This window comes from Oncorhynchus keta, chromosome 17 (assembly GCF_023373465.1).
Source record: "Oncorhynchus keta strain PuntledgeMale-10-30-2019 chromosome 17, Oket_V2, whole genome shotgun sequence".
NCBI classification, from domain to species: Eukaryota; Metazoa; Chordata; class Actinopteri; order Salmoniformes; family Salmonidae; genus Oncorhynchus; species Oncorhynchus keta.
The window spans coordinates 18444909-18466392 of record NC_068437.1 but is presented as its reverse complement, the minus strand read 5'-3'; the positions used below and the strand labels follow the sequence as shown (position 1 = coordinate 18466392).

The 21484-nt window shown below is 45.3% G+C and overlaps 1 protein-coding gene across 1 annotated transcript in view; it reads right to left on the bottom strand.

Moving 5' to 3' along the window:
- Nucleotides 1-21484, bottom strand: part of LOC118396556 (A-kinase anchor protein 13-like) — a 98262-nt gene that overhangs the window by 56767 nt on the left and 20011 nt on the right. The window contains 5 exon segments of the mRNA XM_052465643.1: nt 767-953; nt 4694-4855; nt 4858-5016; nt 8829-8982; nt 19192-19235. Of these exon segments, the coding sequence (XP_052321603.1) occupies nt 767-953; nt 4694-4855; nt 4858-5016; nt 8829-8982; nt 19192-19224 (695 nt within the window). The 5' untranslated portion in view covers nt 19225-19235.

The window sequence follows — 21484 nt, the reverse complement described above, 5'->3', positions numbered from 1 at the left end:
ACAGCTGGTACAGCCTGTGAGACCACAGAGTAGCGTACGAGCTGTCGTCCAACACGTTAACATCCCCTCCTGATTCTAAAACAGTACAAATGAAAAAGACGGACCTCAAATGTATGCCATCATGAGGCCGCAGCTAGGTACATTTTGTGATTTTTGTCCCACAAAGACGACCAAATACTGGTCTGGCTTGACGTACTTAAAGTGCATATAGCGTTGGACTCTGTGCTGACAGCAGCAGTTCGGAGCGAAGCTGCAGAGTTCATCATTGGTCTGTCTGCTTGTCTCTGTGTTCCCCAAACACTCCAAACACATTTCAACATCCCCAGCTCCTAACTAACCAGAGCTGTTCCCATTCCCACGGTTACATAAAAGACACCTCTCGCTGGTTTGGATCCCAAATCCTAATGAGCTCGCTTGAAATTCTTGCCTATTCATCTGTAGGAATGCAAAACTATGTGTTAACGAAAAGGGCGACGAAGAGCTACCTAACGACTTGAGAGCAACTAAATGCTGTGGAGAGGGTTGTGCATTTCATTCACAGACAACATTCTGAAAACAGCAGAATATATTATGAAGACCCGGTTTCTTTAACAGGTTCTGCTTTTCTTTCACACGTACCTGAGGTAGTAGAAATGACTGGCTGGCTAGCTTACTCCTATGGAAGCATAGCAATCGTGTATCTGAAGGTTATCACTACTGTAGTAAAGGTTGTTCATATTTAGGCCCTGTGTGAAGTATATAGGATGGGACACAGGTGAGTACTTACCCAGTGAAGAGCTGCTGTAGCTGGCCGTGGCCCCTCTTCTCTGCCACACTGACTGGTGTGGAGCCCTGCTTGTTGGGCAGTCTGAGAGCCTCTCTGCCTCCTGGCTGCTGGAGCAGAAACAAGGCCACCTTCCGCAGACCGCGCCGAGCCGCAAAGTGCAGGAGGGTCTCGTGTGGCCCGGGCTCAGCTGAACGGGACACACAGGGAGGGAGAGTTACACTGGGCTCAGCGACGGTCAACAGTTCCAGTCCTCTCACTAGAACACGACACACATGCAACGATGTGCTGCCAGCAGGCATCCAACAACACTCCAGCTTCTGCTTAATAGCCGACGTGTTTACTCTGCCACTGCGTGATCAGTAACCTGTTTGGCAGTGCAGTATGTTCACGTGTAAATCCCTAAGTGCATTTTCAGGCATGCACGGGCCGAGCGCCTCCCTCTCTCCCCTCTCCCTAACTCCTCCCACCTTTGCTATAAGCCTGAAGTGATAGCCCTGTCAGAGTCCCGCCCTCCTAACCTGTGTGACCCACTGTCCTGTCTGAGTCATGTGTCTAATAACCCCACCCCTTTTCCCCTCTCACCCCTCCCACTGGTCAGACTGCTGAGCCTCTGCTTCAATACACACTGAACCAGCTGGAAGGCCTGACACAACCATGCAGCTACAGTCCCATTTCAGTGTGGGTAATTAAGTGGTATTAACGCAAGACTACTCACAATGGTGTATTAGGAGATGATCTGCAATGTTACAGGTGGCTCTATTCTGAGAGCAGAGAGCCTCGTCGACCGGGCGGTCGCCATTACTATCCCAGCAGTACGAGGACACACAGTGGGAGGATTGTTCTACTTTGGTTAATGAGAGTCTGGGAAAGAGACTGCCCTGGTTTCAACGGCCCACTGGGAATTCAACAAACCAATTTGGAGCCCCCATAAAAAGAGGTGTTGCACAAAAAGGAGTCCTACTAGAAACGTAATCCGGTGCTGAGGAGTTGGGGATTAGGTCGTAGCGGAGCTGAGGGTACTAATTTAACACCGTTTGCACCAGGTCTGACACCAGGAGTCTACGTTTGAAGCAGATCATTTGAATGACTGCTGCACATCAGAGCAGACCAGAGTAGTGAAATGCTGTCAGAGAAAAGGCAAGTAAAAGAAGAAACACGTACTCTATTGCATCACACGGACAGACATACTCAATACAATACATTGATGGGAAACTATCCAATGTGAAAAGGAAAATCAACCCTTGTCCTGACCTCTACTAGACTCAGTTCAGTGTATCTGATTTGCAGAAACACGGAGACAATATGAGCATGGGCCTTCATTTCCTCTCCGTCAGCCACATTCTATGGTAGGACTCAGCGTATTCACTCCAGCCACTTACAGGAGGAGGGAGAGACCCTAACAAATCAGATTTTCCACCAGTGCTGGATTCTCATGGCTGCTTCTCTCCCACAAACCCTCAGTATAACTGCTACGCGAAGCTCTGGAATGCTAGCAGATCCTCTGTTGGCATTTAGAGTGTTGGCAGTCGATGTGACAAGGGATAAAATATGCCTTTAGGAGTTTTACTGCATTTTTTCATGATAATAATGGCCCTCTGTGCTTTATTTCAACCAGAATGAGTTGTTGGCTGGGCACTGGGGTTGGGCTCTGGGGCCGGGCAGTGCCAGCAGAGCCAGTAGAGAGAGAGAGCCTCTGGACCTAAGGCCCGCTAGTTCCAGGGCTCACCGCCTGTCGTCCAGGTACCCGGGACCAGCTTCAGGAAATGCCAGGGCTTGGAGAAGGCATTACACAGCTGGCCCACTCAACCGTTGGGGAGAGGAATTTAACCTGGCTGCAGGATCATCTATTCTAACAGACCCCCCCTTTTCTTTTTTCAAACATCAGAGAGTTTTGGAATCAAATATTATCAGGGGCCTCAGGTCACAGTGGAACCGGAGGAGATGCAAAGCACAGAGGAAATAGGCAGAGTCACATGTCCCACCTCATAAAGGACTGCAGTGCTTTCGTCAGAGTGCACGTCAGGCCCAGAACCACTTGAAACATATAAACCATCTGACAGGTGTTTCTAGGTCGCCATACATTGTTGGCTAGTTCTGTACATTGTTGCTGGGCAGATATCTCTGCCAAATCACTGAGCTCTTACAAGCTCAATCCCTGAGCAAAAAGGGACAGACGTCATTCAGATACTACAGATCCCAAAAGGTTTAATAGGATATATTTTTCACTGAGAGGCCAAGATCAAGTAGTCCTTTAAAGAGGCTGATGGGATAAAAACAATTTAAAGCCTGGAGGAGGGGCACTCTCAGTCTTTAAGCTCTCAGCATTTTTTGTGTTCCCCTTATCTATGCCTGACAGAGGCACATGGTAACATCACAACAGGACATCTGCTAGCCATAACAGCCGTCAGTGGCTCAGCATGGCCTCCATCCTCCACATTCTGACAGCATGCACAATGTGTAACTAACATTAAAGCATTAAACACATTCTGTTAGTATGACAATCAGTCATCAGTCAAAGCAAAATACAAAGACAGTAGACGCCTAGATGCAGACATGCATAAAAAGCATGTGGGCTCTAGATTTCAGTGAGTTGGAATGAGACCGTATGTTTCAACAACACTCATTTTGGTGTTCCCAATGATCTGCAGGAGCCTATAGGTTTCATGTTGGGTCCTGTACTATTAAATGGCTCTATAGGGCCATACATTCCAACTGATCTTTCAAGTGACTGTATGAAACTTAATTCATACAGTCTTTAATTCCCGGTGCAGAGAGAGCGAGAGAGAGAGAGAGAGAGAGAGAGAGAGAGAGAGAGAGAGAGAGAGAGAGAGAGAGAGAGAGAGTGAGAGAGAGAGAGAGAGAGAGAGAGAGAGAGAGAGAGAGAGAAAGTGAGAGAGAGAGAGAGAGAGAGAGAGAGAGAGAGAGAAAGTGAGAGAGAGAGTGAGTGAGTGAGTGAGTGAGAGAGAGAGAGAGAGAGAGAGAGAGAGAGAGAGAGGTAGAAAGAGAGAGGGGGGAGAGAAAAAGAGGAGAAAGCACACTAACACTCTACTGACAAGAACAGGCGTACAGGCTCCAAATGTAACAAGCATCAGTCAGCTGTGACCAGAGCCCCCGACATGTATCACAACAATCCCCTTTGAGCTCCAGAACAAGTCCCAGGCTCTGGTTAATAGACCAAATAAACACTGTTGGTTACTGCCCACTTCTTCATTGGGTGGGAATGTTTGTTTTTAGCATATCTGACATTGCGTTCCTGACTTACGACGACCCAATAGGAGCAGAAAACAGAAACACAGAGGAGGAAATAAAGTGGATCTAAACTCAGCCGGAGAGCCCAGCCAAGAACATCAGGAGGGAGGACTGGAGCTATCCCAGGGGACACTGGGGCATGATGGCAACCTCCCTCTCTCAGATAGAGCCCTTCCTCTCCTCACTAGGGCAGTCCTCTCTGGTCAGACTCTCACTCCTCTCACTGTCAGGATTCCTGTGTGCCAATTAACAGAATCACTGCAGTGGGATTGAAATGTCTGAGCCCTCCTTCCAAAAAAAACAAGGCAACAAAGTGACCTCTGATTGGTCGTTACCACAACCAGCTCTTTCCCCGGAGGCCGTGAGTGGCTGGAGCAGATTTTATGCATGCCCGGAAGGCGGAGCTGAAGTATCGTTAGTGAACCACCCGGTGGGCGCGCTCCACTACTCATTCAGTAGAACGGGAACCCGGCCAAATCATCTCTCAGTTCGGGAGGAAGGGAACAAATGTTTCTCAGTCTACTTAATTACCTCACTGAGGCGTGAACCGAACACGGCAGCACATACTGTATGAAATCTACAGGCACATTAAGAGGGAATAAAGCAGAACACACCGTGAGAAGCACTCAAAAATAGGTCCACGGTGAGACACAAAGCGGAGACCATATCCCTACTCACCTATGCTGTTGTCCAGGTTGGTACCTGGTGGTGTGCCCACGTGTGTACCCAGGACGCTCCACCCCTGGGGCAGGGCCAGGTGTCTAAGGGCCAGGGAGAGGCTGTCGTCCAGCCGCTCACACTCCTGCAGCGGGATCTGGCACTCGTCCAGCAGCAGCGCCCCTCCAGGCCGTCAGCCTGCCCCGCAGCGCTCACCAGGAACTGGGCCATGTCGAAGGCCAGGTCCTGGACGAACTGGAAGCGCTCCTCAGCCACGGGGTCCACGGAGCCTCCGGGCCGCGCCGAGCACAGCGTGACCTGCACCGACTCAGAGCAGTCATGGGCTAGGAAAGAGACGGAAGAGAAGGGGTTAGTTTACTTCTTATGTAAAGGCTTCAGACATGCCAAAATACTTTACCACGTGAGTTTACAACGTGAGTTTAAAGCGTGAGTTTACAGTGTGAGTATACAGCGTGAGTTTACAGTGTGAGTTTACAACGTGAGTTTACAGCGTGAGTTTACAACGTGAGTTTACAGCGTGAGTTTAGAGCGTGTATCGGCCTATACAGCTCAGTTGAGCCTTCGTTTGCCCAAATAACTTGTCTGGTGTCAACAGGTTTCAGAGTGGACAAACATGAATCTACCCTCCCTCCCAGTGGACCTTTAAACAGGCCATTTTAATTCTATTTAAAGGTGTATTATTGTAGAAGCCTGTGAACCAACAGGTAAATATGCTATTCTCACAATCAGAGGAATATCCATTAGCTACAGGTGTCGCAAACAGGGGTGATAACCATCAAAACCTGTTAGCATCTATGAAAAGTGTCTAGCCCTTCACCCTCGTACCCGTATACGGCTTGAAAATCCCTCCTGGTAATTGGGCAACTTTTGCAAATGTTTTGTTGTCTGAGTGAAGGTAAATGCTGTAAATTAAGAGCACTAATACATACCGCTTTGATGTCATACACTTCACATTTCCATATCATAAAAGCCATGTCATATACAGTGTTGACGTTTATGATCAGTGTTTGATGTACAGTTACAAGATGACATGGCGTCATACCCGCGGTTGTCCTGAACAGAATGAGCCTATGGTTGTCTACTGCGAAGAAAACAACCACCTGAGTGTACACCACTCCTTTCCATGCGCACCAACAGTAAGATCAGTTTCTCTGAATTGCCCTGAAGGCCTAACACTGTAATATCGTATTTTAGAACTTAGCTAGTCATGTTGGCAATAGAACATTTATAATGGGACGTTTCTTGGGGGATTGTGTAAACAACAGTGATTGTGTGATGCAGAGCTGTGTTCCAAACTAAACAGTGGCAAGTGTGCTTGCTCTAGTTCCTCAACGGCACAGCTAGGAGAGCTAAAAAATATACTGTAGTTGAAGTATATACTGTAGCACCTTATACTGTCGTTGAAGACTCTATTTTGAGTCACAAAAGTGCATTGAAATGACTTAGGAACCGTGCACACTTTGGAGAGGTGTGCACCTGTGTAGCCACGTGGTGACACCAGTTAGTCCTCTCACTCAAACCCTTAGCATTTCTTGGTCTTATGTTTAGCTGACCCCACATTTCCCAGGAATAGCCGTATCATGGTACTGAATGTATCCAGAGTATTTTCAGAATGTGGCGACACAGAAAGTACAGAAAATGTCAAATCAACAGTGTAATGTTTGGATTGTCTTGTCAGGTGAACTGTTGTGTCCGCAACTTTGGTCTAATCATTTCCCCCAAAATGTTCAATTGCTATCATGGTTATGCTTTTCATATTTCTTCTGTAAGAAACATTTCCATGGAGCCCTATCCACATAGGCCAATTCCCACGAGTGTAAAGGGTTAAGACATGGCCTAGTGACATGATGTACTGTTCTGTTCCTTTACTATGTCCCTCCCTGTTCTGAAAATGAATGGACTCCACAGCAAAAGGCCATGTGAGAGCCATATTTTTATTGACAGCTCATATTAGTCGTGACACAAGTCTGAGGGGACAGGGGGGACAGCACGCAAACATTCAGGAGGCCCACCCACTCCTATTCATGGCTCTGCTGACGTCCATACACACAACACAAACACAGATAAATCCGAGCTGGGGCAGCCATCACGACATCATCAATATGCCACATGTCAGCCATGTTTTTACACGGTGATAACTGAAGCCGGGGTTAAATATTTAAACTACTTTTCTGCCCAGAACAAAATTATATTTGGGATTTATCTCTCGGACATCTTCTGGTTAAGGCTGCCTAGACAAACACCCCGTGGATGAAAACATGGTTTACTACCAATGACCAGACTGAGACAGATATAATTATGGAGCAAAGTTCTCACATTGTGAACAATGTATTTCCAAGGACTGGGAGAGTGGTGTACATGTAGAAGAGAAGCAGTCATAAACAAAGACGACATTCCTGTGTCAGCTGCCAAGAGGCTCGTCCCATCGCAGTGTAAGCAAAAAGCACACATCATTAGCTGGAAACCCATGTAAAATGTCTCTATTTACCCATGAAGAGTGGTGTGTGCGGGCGCGTGTATGTGTGCGCGTGTATGTGTGTGTGTGAGCGTGCGTGCAACTATAAAAGATTTGGTTCATCCAAACAGCTCTGCCACACAGACAAACACACAACCAGTACCACCGTCCAGCACCAGAATGCTGTTTAAAACCTCATCTCTCGTCTGACTGTCCCGTGGGGTTAAAAAAAACAAAATGTCAATGTTTCAATTCTGTTGATAAAAACGTCCTAGCAACCATCAGTTTCACGATAACAAGAGCTGGGACCACCGGCGGCGGCAGAGCTCTGTGAGGGAGACAGAAGTGCACCTGAGGAGGATGACAGAGCTTTCTGAAGCTCTTCTACATTTGAAGGTCTTGATGCACTGGCCAAAATCCTTTAAGTGTTCTTACACTGGATTGATTACACAGGCCGTGCCAAGGAGCTGCTGCTGCACAGTGGCATGTGTCACAGTCAGATTGTCCCAAACAGCACCGTACTGCCTATACTGTGGGCCGTGGTAAAAAGTAGTGCACAACTGTCAATAGAGAATAGGGTGCCATTTGGGGCGCAAATGGAGCCATTCCACTGGAATCTTCCACCACGCTCTGTTCTCCCCTCCTCCGGCCTCACTAGGACTCTCTCCGTCAACTAGCCGCCCAGCTGTCAGAGCACACAGACGTTTATTTCACTTTCACTCCGTGTCTTCCCTGATTGTCTGGCACCGCACTGAGCCGTGGAGTTTTGTGTATATCAACAGGCCAACGACACGGTTGCTGTTGCTGTGGCTCTTTCCACAGGACGAAGAAATGTACCGTAGCTACGCTGTGAGGTCATTTTATATTATGTAGATGACATCGTAGCCACTAAACCACACAGAGGGAATACTTTAAACAGTTTGCAGCACATCCAGTTCTACCTAATTTAGTGCTGCGACAGCAGGGATGAAGCGTATTGTAGATAGGCTAGATAAGGCATCCCGACATTGGGGGGAAATGGTTTACTGGATTGGCACGCGGACACACACTGTAAGGCTGACTGGTGACAGCAAGGCTTGTGGAGGTATTTATTAGGCTATGGTGTGTTTACTACTTTGGGAAAAGGGATTTTAGAGATAAGGATTGAGTTATTCCATTCTGTTTAATACTAAGGGAAAGGAGTGGAAACACATGTCCTTATACAGGTACCTAGGGTCAATATGCACACACGCTCGGGGCAAGGCTTTCAGGAGCTGAATATATTGGTGTTTACTTCTCTAAAGCCTTGTCAGGTTTTCCTCCACTTCTGACATCCGTTACATTAAGATGGAATGTCTCCGAACATCAACAGCAATTAGAGGTCTCTAGCCATAAGTGCAGTGTATGTTTGACTGTCTCAGAGTGAATTATTAGTCTAGTTTCAATCTGGAACACTTTGAGAAACGCCGGCCATATTCCCAGGACTCCCGGTGGTATGGTAAGTCATTGGGCTGCGGGTGTGTGGGATTGCGTGAGCTTGAGTAGCCATGTGTGGTGTACAGTGTGGCAACGGATACAATACGACTCGAAGTGTTGTGGAGACAGACGGCCTGCAGTGTGGCAGTACTCCTGTACTTTCCATTGGCCTGTTCAATGGAATGTTTGGGACCTTTACGCCCTGCGGTGCATTGTGGGACTTACCTGGGCACACGGCCTGCAGGGTGACATGGCTGATCCTCAAGGTGCTGGTCAGGTGCCTCTTGTTGGTGCCAGCAAACAGCAGGTAGAACTCTACATCCTCCTCATCCTCCAAATGATCTTCATCACCAAGCTGCACCGTCAGAAGACACTCACCCTGGAAAAAGACGGATGGAAATACAGTCATACTGTACATTTGAGCCACATACTTGGATTGGTTTAACTCAGTTTACATCTTTAGAGCTTGCAGCAGAATGGCAAAGGAAATGACCTACTCTCTAAACTAGGGCTAGGAAATGCCAGGGACCTCATGATACCATATTATCACAATACATAGGTGCTGATACGAAATGTATTGCGATTATACTGTATATGTATTGCAATTCAGTACTGCGATTTGATTGTGATTCGATGTTCCAGACATATTGTTCTGTATATGTCTGCGGCAGAAAGACAAGAGGAAATCAGTGTCGGGGATGAAAGTGCTCAAAACATGTTGGCACACTCTTTAAAACATTTCAAAAGAAGACGGAGGATAACCTATCGTTATAACCGACTAGCGCTAGCTAAAAAAAGTATGGGTTTTATTTTTTGCATTTCAAAAATGCAATCGGCAAAGATTATATTGCGATACTCTACTGCAGTGTTTCCTCTGCGTTCATTTAAATGTGGCGCTGCGCCACGGCAGAATCATTCCTGCTACACCAAAAGTAACATAATATATTTCTACCAAACATAGTTTCAATAAAGTTCTGTAATGCACACTCTCTTTTCTTAGTAAATAGATCATCCATTCTGGGTTCAACAGTTCTGAAGGTTATTTAGCTCTGTGAGCTGTTGCAGGCAGCCTGCAACCCAAGAAACACAGCGTTCCTGTGACCAGTGCTCGATACAGACGCTCTGCGGCGCAAAAACACAATTCACTTGAATCACCTCAGAGTGCTCCTGCATGAGAAATTGCAAGAAAGGTACGTTAGCTTGTTTGTTTGACTAACATTAGCTAGCTAAGGGCAAAGGGCAACCAAAAAAATGGTGCATATTTAGTCTGTACTAGTCTACAGGATCATGTGTTTATTTTTGAGCCAACTCCACCAGGACCTCGACCCAATGGGTCTGGGGTCATTCAACATCAAGGAGGCGGAGGAGAGAGAGGCCAGGTGGAGACGACCAAGACCAGGGAGCAGTTCTGGGCTTGGTTCAGAGAGGAGGTGTGTTTTCAAATGCTGTGATGAAACCGATGTTACATCATGTGTGTTGGGTTAACTAATGAGGTCATCTTGTTGGGCTTCAGGACAGCCTAGAACGGAGGTTCCAAACCCTGGAGATTCTGGGGTGTGTTGGGACCTCAGGCTGCGTTCTCTAGTGAGAGGATAAACACCTGTAGTTCAGGGGTTGAAACACCTGTATTTTAGGGGTTGGACCAGCTGACGGCAATGTTAAAGCTGGCCTCGCAGTTTGATGAGTGGGGACAGACTACTCCTGACTATACCAGTGTATTCTGTTAATTGTAAGAAGGACTTCTCTGCAATGAAACGAGTAAGAACATTTAAATGTGAAAGAAGATCGACTCTCTTTGTCCCTCTCCCTTCTCTTATTTTTCATTCTGTTATTGCAGATCAAAACAGACTTGAGGAACAGACTGCAGGGAGAGCATCCAGCCGGCTCTCCATCAACGCACCCCCCCCCCCCATCAAGGAGCTCAATTACAGGAGGGCGTTGGAAATATTTTTCCAAATGCCCAGAAGAATAAAGTGCTCTGACAAAGGCTGTCAGAACTAGGTTTTTGTCGGAACTTGAAAAGACATTTCCAACGCTCTCCTTTTGTGATGAACATGAATTAGTGGGCTCTAATTCATGTTCAGTCAAATGCTCCTCTGGTCATTTTGTCAAGATAAACTATTTTATTTCAGAAAGGTCTCTGTTGTGTTTCTTTAGATAACTGCAACACTCAACCTTAAATTGCAGACTGTATACTATAATCATTTTACTGATACGTTATTGAGCTCATTTCTGGGGATGGAAATTATATTTTAGATGGTTTATTTGAGTTTTTTAATTTTAAAAAGTCACCAGAACCAAGCTTTTCAGTACTTATACATATTTTGTTGGGGGACCCCGAACCCCCCCCAAAAGGGGGACACCCCCCCTTAAACCCCCCCCCCACTACCACTAACTCCCCACAGCTAACACAATTTCCAGTGGAAAAACTGCTCTACTGTATCGATTCCCCCCATCCCTATTCTAAACCAGAGGAGAAACCAACACAGAAATATAGGAGAACAAAAAGACCCACGGGCAGGTATCAGCACCTGTTTATTACGGTAGGAAGAGGCTGTGTTTTATTATAGCACTATCAACCCATAATGTAGGGCGGAATACTCGACTGAATACATAAAAACAAACCCTGCTAAAACAATAATTACCCTGCCTTATTTAATTACAGTGTATTGCACAAGTGTGTGTGTGTGTGTGTGTGTGTGTGTGTGTGTGTGTGTGTGTGTGTGTGTGTGTGTGTGTGTGTGTGTGTGTGTGTGTGTGTGTGTGTGTGTGTGTGTGTGTGTGTGTGTGTGTGTGTGTGTGTCTTCTTGCATCAGTGTGTATTATAACGAATGATTTATTTTTTTAGAGACCTCTTTATACTAATAACTCTTGAAATTGATAGAGCCCCCAGCCTGGAGTTACAATCAGGCTGTGTGCAGTTCTCTGACAGGTCTGTTATATTGAAGGACCCGGTGTAAAACCATGACTACCTGTCATTCCGCTTCAACCAGTGCATGGTCCAGTGTGACAGCCAGCTGCACACAGCAAGAGAGGAAGAAAGTAAGATTGGAGTATGACTATGTTTCCTGAGTCCTGTTTCCTTATTTCTAGGTTATCCGTGGGCCGGTCCAAAGCACTGTACTGCTGGAGCTGTCTGCCTACCGTCTGTTGTTTTCCTCACAGGTCCACATCATATCCACCTTATCACATGCAGCAGGAATAACAGATAGGGGGACAGAAAGATGCTGACGAGTCCAAATAACCCATCTCTCTCCTTCAGTGGCAGGATCTTTTCATGTAGAAATAAACACTGAAGATGGAAAATGCATAGTTTGCATAGTTTACTCAGTCACACGCAAAAAAGAATACAAATACAAATACACGCAACGTGTCCGGAGCTACCAATTGTAGTCTTTGTAGCGGCTAGCTAGCTAGCTTTGTATAGTGGATGTTCAATGGCGTACAGTGGCCGTATGTGGACACGACTGTTGACTTTAGACAGACTGCACACATCCTTCAGTGCTGAATGACAGTCAGCGGGTCTGTCTGTGGCTGATGACAAGCGGTTAGAGGAGGAGAGGCACAATACAGGGGAATATAGTATGAAAACCATATAGGCTAACACTGCAGCACTTACTTTAACATAAAGCTATGCTTAGAACCAACGGGAAAGCTCTTGCACCATGTACGCTAGCACTGTTTAACATACAGCTGTGCTTAGAACCAACTGCCTGAGGACAGAAAACCCCCAGCCATCCTATGGTTCATCTTGTATACACCACATGACCAAAAGTATGTGGACACCTGCTTGTAGACGCTTGGCATTGCACGTGGTGATATTAGGCTTGTGTGCGGCTACTCGGCCATGGAAACCCATTTCATGAAGCTCCCGACTAACAGTTATTGTGCTGAAATTGCTTCCAGAGGCAGTTTGGAACTCTGTATTGTGTGTTGCAACCAATGACAGACGATTTTAACTCGCTACTCGCTTTAGCACGGCGGTCCCGTTCTGTGAGCTTGTGAGGCATACCAATTCCACTTCACAATAACAGCACTTACAGTTGACCGGGGCAGCTCTAGCAGAGCAGAAATGTTATGAACAGACTTGTTGGAAAGGTGGCATCCAATGACGGTGCCCTGTTGAAAGTCACTGAGCTTTTCGGTATGGGCCATTTTTATTTTTTTCACCTTTATTTAACCAGGTAGGCTAGTTGAGAACAAGTTCTCATTTGCAACTGCGACCTGGCCAAGATAAAGCGTAGCAATTCGACACATACAACAACACAGAGTTACACATGGAATAAACAAAACATACAGTCAATAATACAGTAGAACAAAATAAAACAAAAAGTCTATATACAGTGAGTGCAAATACAGCCAATGTTTGTCTATGGAGATTGCATGGCTTTGTGCTCGATTTTATATACCTGTCAGCAATTGGTGTGGCTGAAATAGCCAAATCCACTCATTTGAAGGAGTGTCCACATACTTTTGTATACATAGTGTAGGTGCAAAACATATTTGGCCTGGAGCTCTTTACCTTAATGTATGCATCTTAAAAGTCTGATTTTGTCTATGTGGTAGAGCAGATCATCTGAAAGAAAGACCCTTGTTTTACAGGTAGAGATTAGTAATGGGATCTTTCTGCTGTAACTGCAGCAGCCATTTTCTACATGAGTAGCCGACGGCAACACAAAAAGAGGAGGTAGCTAGCATGTTTGTCTGCAGCTCCCTCCCTCCCTGTCTTGTGTTCAACTCGGCTCTGATCGATGTGGAGGACACACCTCCTTAACCTGTTGATGTGTCCTACTCCGTGGTGTTGACATGGCCCTAGGGTGGCAAACGTGGCTTGCTGAATGGTTTACTGGAGCATGTACTCTGAACAGAGGCTTCTATTTGGAGATGCCAGTTGGGCGTGATGAGGGAGAAAGAAGTAGACTTCACTTTAATTTTTCTCATTTAGAACAGTCAAAAGGTTTTTCCATTATGTAAAAGTGGCTAGGGAAGGGAGTTAGACAGGTTTTAGACCGAGGTCAAATGACAAAATCCTGTGACACAAAGCTATTAAATCATTTGAGCAGCCAGTATGACTTGTTTGGAAAAGGCTTCAGGACTGTCATCAGCGATATAAAAGGCAATCGGAAGACCTCTGAAGACAAATATTTTATTTCAAGCAATCAAAAGTGCAAAAGGTCACAGTCTAAAACAAATCCAAGCAATACAAAGTGAAACCATGAAGTGCTTCTCAACAATGAGAAAAGGCTGAAGACTAATGAAAAATAATGAATCAAAACATGAGAGTAAAATGCAGTGGTGTTCAGGAGGAAGAGCACGCACACTAATGGTAAACTGGGCCTTGGGCCACTTCTACTGTAAAAGCCCAATATAGACAACAGGTGTTGAAGCTGAAAGAAAGAGAGCAAGAGCAAAAAGAGAACTAAACCAAAACATTTTCCAATAGACCACCCTGCAGGGGTTTGTGAAATATAGTTTTTAGGTATCAAAAATAAAGAAGGACCAAGGCATTCTTCATATAATTCATTAAAATGCCTATATTTGTATGGAATGGAAACCAACTCTGACGCGTTTTGGTTGCATGACCTTCGTCAGGGTGTACTTCATGCAGGAAAAACCCATAGCAGTTTTTAAACTTCGTTTACCAAAGAGCACCTTGTGTCTACCAAAATCTACTATTGTGTACCTTAGCAGAGCTTCCCTTCCTCCTTTTTATATACTTTTGATGGATTTGAAAATGTGATTATGAGTTCCAAATTATGTAAGCTACATGTGTACCAGAAGTCTGACAGATAAATTCACAGAACAAATGTCCCAACCATTCCATTAAGATTCCAACGGTTCCACTGCTCTTGGGTCTGGAGTGGTTTGCCTCTAGTCTAGCGTGTTCTTAGGCATTCTTGGGTTGTTTGTGATGCTGTTCCAGAGATCAACATCAGAGGTAGTTTTAAAAGCTGACTGGAAATAACCCCAGAGAGTGAGTCCAAGGAGGAGAACCTGACTGGAAATAACCCCAGAGAGAGACAGTCCAAGGAAGGGCTCCTGACTGGAAATAACCCCAGAGAGAGACAGTCCAAGGAGGAGCTCCTGACTGGAAATAACCCCAGAGAGAGACAGTCCAAGGAGGAGCTCCTGCCTGGAAATAACCCCAGAGAGAGACAGTCCAAGGAGGAGCTCCTGCCTGGCTGCCTGCTACTGAGGTACTCTAATGACAGACTGACCTTGACACCACTCACACCAAAAAAGACTGGGTGGCTCTCGGGCCCAGTGTGTGTGTGTGTGTTTATGTGTGCGTGAGTGTGTTTCCTCCTCGTCAGAGACAGCTGTATTACTCCAAGGACATAAAGTATCCCAACAGCACACACCCAGGCTTTCTAGAAGGGCAGGACACAGACTCTGTATTCCTACATTTGCTCTCTTGGCTGGAACAATTACATCAAATCCACGGAGGGCAGGGCATCTGATTGAATTAGCCACACTGTTCCCCTGCTCTAACTTATTTAGCACTTAACCAAGGCCATGACCAGAGTTGTCCCTGACAGCTGAAAATCAGAGCCTTCAAATTAAACAAGTTACAACACACTTATCAGGTGAACAAAACTGCTTTTTCTTGAGCTTGTATGTGCAGGATCCCTTGCTGAAATGGGTCCCTGTACAGACACAACCCAGCCACACTAGCGCACCCCGCACATGTGAATGAGTCACTGTCACGAGTGGCCCCAGCCCTGTTACATTCCTGACTCTCTACTCACACCACACCCAGCGCGAGGGGACCATAGGGCCAGGGGGGGCAAACTCTGAGCTCACCGTCTCATTGTCTAAGGTGAGGAGACAGGAACAGACGGAGAAAGAGAGAGTGAGACCAACAGAGGAGAAGGAATGAACTTCTCCATGTGTGTAGCTAGTCACTCCCTCTCTCGTTCTGCAACCCCCAGGGCCTAACCAGCCATGTGTTTCAAAGCGTATCAACTGCTCTCACACCACTTAACTTATAATGTGTTCTTTTAGAACAAGGGGTTACTTGAGTTCAGTTGCTACTTGTTTTTTTAATGTTCCCTGTTCAATATTTAGAACAGAAAGGTGGCAGGTGGTAATGCACAGGAGACAGCGGACACACAGGCAGGAAGCTAGCAAAAAAGCGTGACCACAGACTGCAGCACATCTCAGTCACGTTGATTTGCAGCTTTCTAGTTCTGAGGAAGGTAAGACAACACCAGGCTGAGTGTAGGAGAGGTACTCCTAGACAATGTGTTAAGGAGGATTCCTGGATTCCTGACAGGATTCCTGAATCCTCTAGTTAGCATGGCCCACCACAACAGGCACAAAGAGGGACAGGTCGCACGCTTCCAGAGAACACCGTTTTAGTCACGAGATACACGTCAGTCTTGACTGACGTCAGTAAACTCAGCCAAGTGGAGTTTTAAAGCAAGTGCTGAGCTGCAAAATGAGGTAATACGCAGAGGTGTAAAGTACTAATTACAACTACTCTTGTTAATGTAACTGAGTAGCTTTTCCGAGTACTTTTTTGAGTATTTTTCCAAATGAGTCATTTTACTTCTACTTGAGTAAAATGTAATTGAAGTAACAGTACCTCTACTTGATGAGGATATTTCAGTTTCCACTCCTGGTGAGTGAGTGAAAGGGGGAGTTTGTGAAATTAGTACTGCACATTAATTTCCTCTTCCTTTTCCGTTGAATTTATGGAAAAGATCACGTGTAACAACATTCAGGTAACCTTAGTGAAATTAGCTAATTATCAAGGTCAATGTAACTCAATTACTTTTACCCTGAATACTTTTACCCTGAGTACTTTTACCCTGAGTACTTTTTAAATTCAACTTTTTACTTGTACTTGAGTCATTTTTTTAAACTCCAGTAATTTTACTTCTACTTGAATAAAATGTAATTAAAGTCACAATACTTCAGTACTCTTTCCAGCCCTGGTAATACAGCAGGCCACAGATCTGAGGCTAGCTAAGGACTGTATGAATGTATTAGATCAGAGTCGTAATAGCTGATCTCGTGTCTGAGCGCAGAATATCTGTGGTGGAGAGGAGGGCTGGGATCGCATCCTCAGAGTGATCAGGTTCTGTTTGCTTTCCTCCCTGTTAATGAGGATGAATCAGCACATATTGCATGAACGACGTCTCCTTCCTAAACCACATCTAGAGTGCTGATTTGACACAGACGTCTCCTGTCTCTGCCCAATTAAAACCCCTGGCTGTCAGAGGAAGACTGGAGCCTGTTCCTACTATATGTCTGATGGCCCTGGGTTTCCTGTTTGGTGTACTGAGCATGCTCAGAAGGCTCTGCCGGGAGGAGAGCCCAGACCTAGCTGTGTGCACTGAGCCCAGCTGATCCCCTTCTTCGTGTGGCTGCTCGCTGAAATCAGACGCTGCCGGGGCGCACATCACACAGCAACAACCCCCCCTTCCCCCTCTCTTCAGTGTACCCGCTTCCGCTCCACAGGCCGAGCTGAAAGCTCAGCTCAGGGATCCAATGGCAACTTGAAGCCAGGCCCCATCCAAAGCCACACCCACACACCCAGTTACTGGCCTCTAGAGCCAACTCATGCTACACACTAACAATAGGCCACGGAGATGGTTGAGATATCCCTAACTCACGCAGGCCTCTCATTCGCATCACCGAGATTGTCACACAGATAACATTGTCCATTGACTCCATTTATGAGCAGGGTTCTAGACCAACTTTGTCAGTTGATGGCACCGGCAGGATTTGGTGGCACCACTTTTCCCCGGCGCTGAAACAGGATAATTTATGACTAGCCATCTTTTAAATTAGCATGCCCGGGAAACGGATGATGTCCGCAACATTTAAACGTTATCTTTCATTTGCGGAATGAGCAAGTAGCCTACAGCCTATAATAGCCTCCCCTCCATATACAAATAATTACATTTGAATTAACTTAACAGTATCATATTCACTGTGATTGTTAGGAGGGAGAGAAAAAATAAAACATTTGCGCAATGACAAAAAAAAAATGGATATTCTAAATCCACAACGACCACATCAGAAGACCACTTTTGAGCTCTGGGAACAATCATCATAAGAAATTGGAGGGTGTAGTTGCCCTTTAGACTCAATTGCTCACCTAGTAAGAGACTGGTGTGTTTGGCTAGCTGTACTGTTCAATGTACAGCGTAGGTTACATGTGATGGCAGAGTTTGCGAAAACAAATGTCCCCCGCGATTGGTTCAAATCATCGGGTAGTCCTACTTTTTAGTCAACATTTCATTGGGAAGGTTTTCTGGGAAAGCCTTTAGAAACATTCTTTCAAACAGAGTATGATGACTAAATTGCGCATCGCAAATATTCAACCAACTTTTTGAATACCTGGTTTGCATACCCATTGTTGCATACCCATTGTTGCATACCCATTGTTGCATACCCATTGTTGCATACCCATTGTTGCATACCCATTGTTTTTGGAATAAATCTCGATAATAATACACTTTCAAAAAGATAATTGTGAAGCAGAAATGAACATGACCAGCTAAAAACATTGACTGGCACCCTAAAAACGGTGTCGCACTGCCAAGTCAAAGGGTCACAAAGTGCTTCGGTCACCGTTTTAAGGCCCACTTAGGAATTACTTTCAGTGCCTGACTTGGGCAGGAGCTTACCGGGAACTGAGTCCTGGCACCTCAAATGTTCTACTTCTTGAGTTCCTGCACCTCTTATAGAATAATAGCTCAAACCTAATGTGGGGTTCCTGCACCTAAATATAAACAGTACCCAAAATGAGTACCGGCACCTATTTCAGTGCAAGTCAAGCACTGGTTACTTTACAGAGATGGGTCATATGTCACATTTCCCTCCCTGCCTGGATGCATCAACATGTTTTGTCATAAAAAATAAAACATTTAAAGAACAACTTAACAAAGTCAAAGTAAATCTTTAACTTATTTAACCCACACATTCGGTTCTAGGATATGAGCAGCAATACTAAACTATGTTTACAAAGCAGACTTGGTATCACTAAGACCATAGGGCGAGGACCTCGCCACCAGCACAGACACACACGGTCATTATATATCCATGTTCAGATAGACCAGACGGTCTGGTTTAACACACAGGGTGAACATGGACAACCAGCTTTACCGGGAGGTACATGTTTAAACAGAGTCTAACAGGTTTGCCACATAATCTAGTAACAGTGTTATGTCTCCAGCCCAGCCACCCTTGTGACACGTGGGCGCCTCATACCCCGTGTAAATCGAATGAAACATGCTCGAACCCAAACAAAGCACCAACATGCAATTATCCAGCACAGCCCTTACAACCCACCCTCATCGTCACAGAGAACAGACAGGCCTCTATCTATCACTCACTCAACCCAATGTTATGTACACATACATCTTATGTACGATCTATCTATATAATGAATGCAATTCTCTCTTTTATTCTAAGGTTCCATTAATCCAAATATTTCAACAACACTATATAATTTACATGTCACCAAAATATAACTTTTAATTAGCAATAGAAAATAGCCATAATATGTTTTGATGCTTTGAATCCATTTCCTCAGATGCAGCAGACAGATTTGGGATTAAAGTGGAGTACTTACATATAGCGGAGCTTGCTGTGGATTTAGTTTCATGACACTGGACACTGTGGAGAGAGGAGAGAGACCATCAGTGTTTCAGTAGTAAACCCAGAAGCAGAGGGCAGCAATGAGGTAAGCAGCCATTATACAGCCTCGCGCTACCACTTCTCTGTATCAGTCCACACAATCGGCCAACAGCCTGAGTCAGCCCACGGATGGCGGTTTGGCCTGCAGCAACACCAGGCTTGGGATCAGACGAGGCATTTAACAGACAAAAATCAGGCCTAATAACCATCATTAAGAGCACATTACAGTAACTTAGTTGCCTGGGCCTTTAATGGCCACCCTGTTTCTCCTTTTCCCCTTTTCTCGAAACTAAGGCGTCTAGCTGGTGGGTCGTTTCATATGATTCCGTTCACTTTCTGACTGCACCCCTTTTGATTCGAAACGAAGCCATCCATACATGTTTGACCATCGTAGAAGTGGTCAGAAAGTTACTTTTTGAACCGAACTGCTAAAACATTCAGGAGATTGAGGTGCTCAATGTTAGGCCATGTTGCATAAAACCCACCCCACCATTAGACACCATGTCTTCACCACTGAAAAAGATAAACGGTTGAGTCTGATACCAATGTGAAAGCTTACAAACAGGGTTGTTAAACTATTTGATCATTTATTGAGAAGAGAGAGAAAAAAGTGTTTTAATGAAACTTGTGTCATAATCTGAGGTGTTTGTGTAGTGTCTTCCAATCGGTTGAGACACAGCATACTCTTGAATCCAACATGGGTGTCGCGTATTGGCTGATAAATGGACTCAAATGTGAATAAACGTTCAAACTTTCAAATGGTACCACAAAGATGGTTGGAGGTCCACACATCAGAGAATGTTGACTTAAGTAGGAATATCCATTGTTTCTAAATCAAAACAGTCACTCCTCCACGGGAACCGTATTGAAATCACAGAAATATACATAATAGAATAGACATCTCCATTCAATTTGGCATTTGATGGTGGATGGACCAGCGGCCATCTTTCCGGTAGTAATTGGAAGTAAAAGGTTTCAATTCAATTTATATTTCAATGGTGTACCAGCAAAATTGCAGTGGTCTGAAGACTTAAGACTGAAATGACACCTTGAACTCAAGAGTATGCTGCATCTCAACCGTTGGCGGTCACAACACAAACACCTCAGACGACGTAACATGGATGTCATATGGTGGGGTGGGTTTTATGCAAAATGGGTCCATTTTGAGGCTCTCTATCTCCTGAATGTTTTGTCATTCAGGTCCAAAAAGTCCCTTCCGGACCACTTCTACCACTCAGCAAATGAAAGGTTTCATCCCAATCAAAAAGGGTGCAGTCAGAAAGTAAATGAAATCATATGGAACGACCCTGCTTTCTTTCTCTGTGTAGAACGCTGCAGACTGAGAGAGAGACAATTCCTGAGGTTTGGGCTTTTGTTGTTGATGAATAAGGTCTAAATAGTTGAGTATTTTGTGTGCTGTTTTTATTGCCTGGCTACCCAGACTCCTTGCTCCGGCCAAACACTACGCCACGCCCACGGGCGTTAGTTTCTTCTCTGGCAATGAGTCTGGATCTCGTCAGCACAAACAACTTCAAGGCTGGCACTCTCAGACTAAAGTACACTATATATACAAAAGTATATGGACACCCATTCAAATTAGTGGACGAAGCTATTTCAGCCACGCCCATTGCTGACAGGTGTACAAAATCAAGCACACCGCCATGCAATCTCCATAGATAAACATTGGAAGCTGATTGGCCTTACAGAAGAGCTGAGTGACTCTGGAGTGATGAATCACGCTTCACCCTCTGGCAGTCCGATGTACAAATCTGGGATTGGTAGAAGCCAGGAGAATGCTACTTGCCCCAATGCATATTGCCAACTGTAAAATTTTGTTAGAGGAGGAATAATGGTCTGGGGCTGTTTTTCATGGTTGGGCTAGGCCCCTTAGTTCCAGTGAAGGGAAATCTTAACGCTACAGCATACAATGACATTCTAGACAATTTTGTGCTTCCAACTTTGTGGCAACAGTTGTTTCAGCAAGACAATACCTCCGTAAACAAAGCAAGGTCCATACAGAAATGGCTTCTCGAGTGGAAGAACTTGACTGGCCTGCTCAAAGCCCTGATCTCAACCCGATCAAGCACCTTTGGGATGAATTGGAACGCCGACTGCGAGCCAGGCCTAATTGCACAACATCAGTGCCGACCTCACTAATACCCTTGTGGCTGAATGGATGCAAGTCCCTGCAGCAATGTTCCAGCATCTAGTGGAAAGCCTTCCCAGAA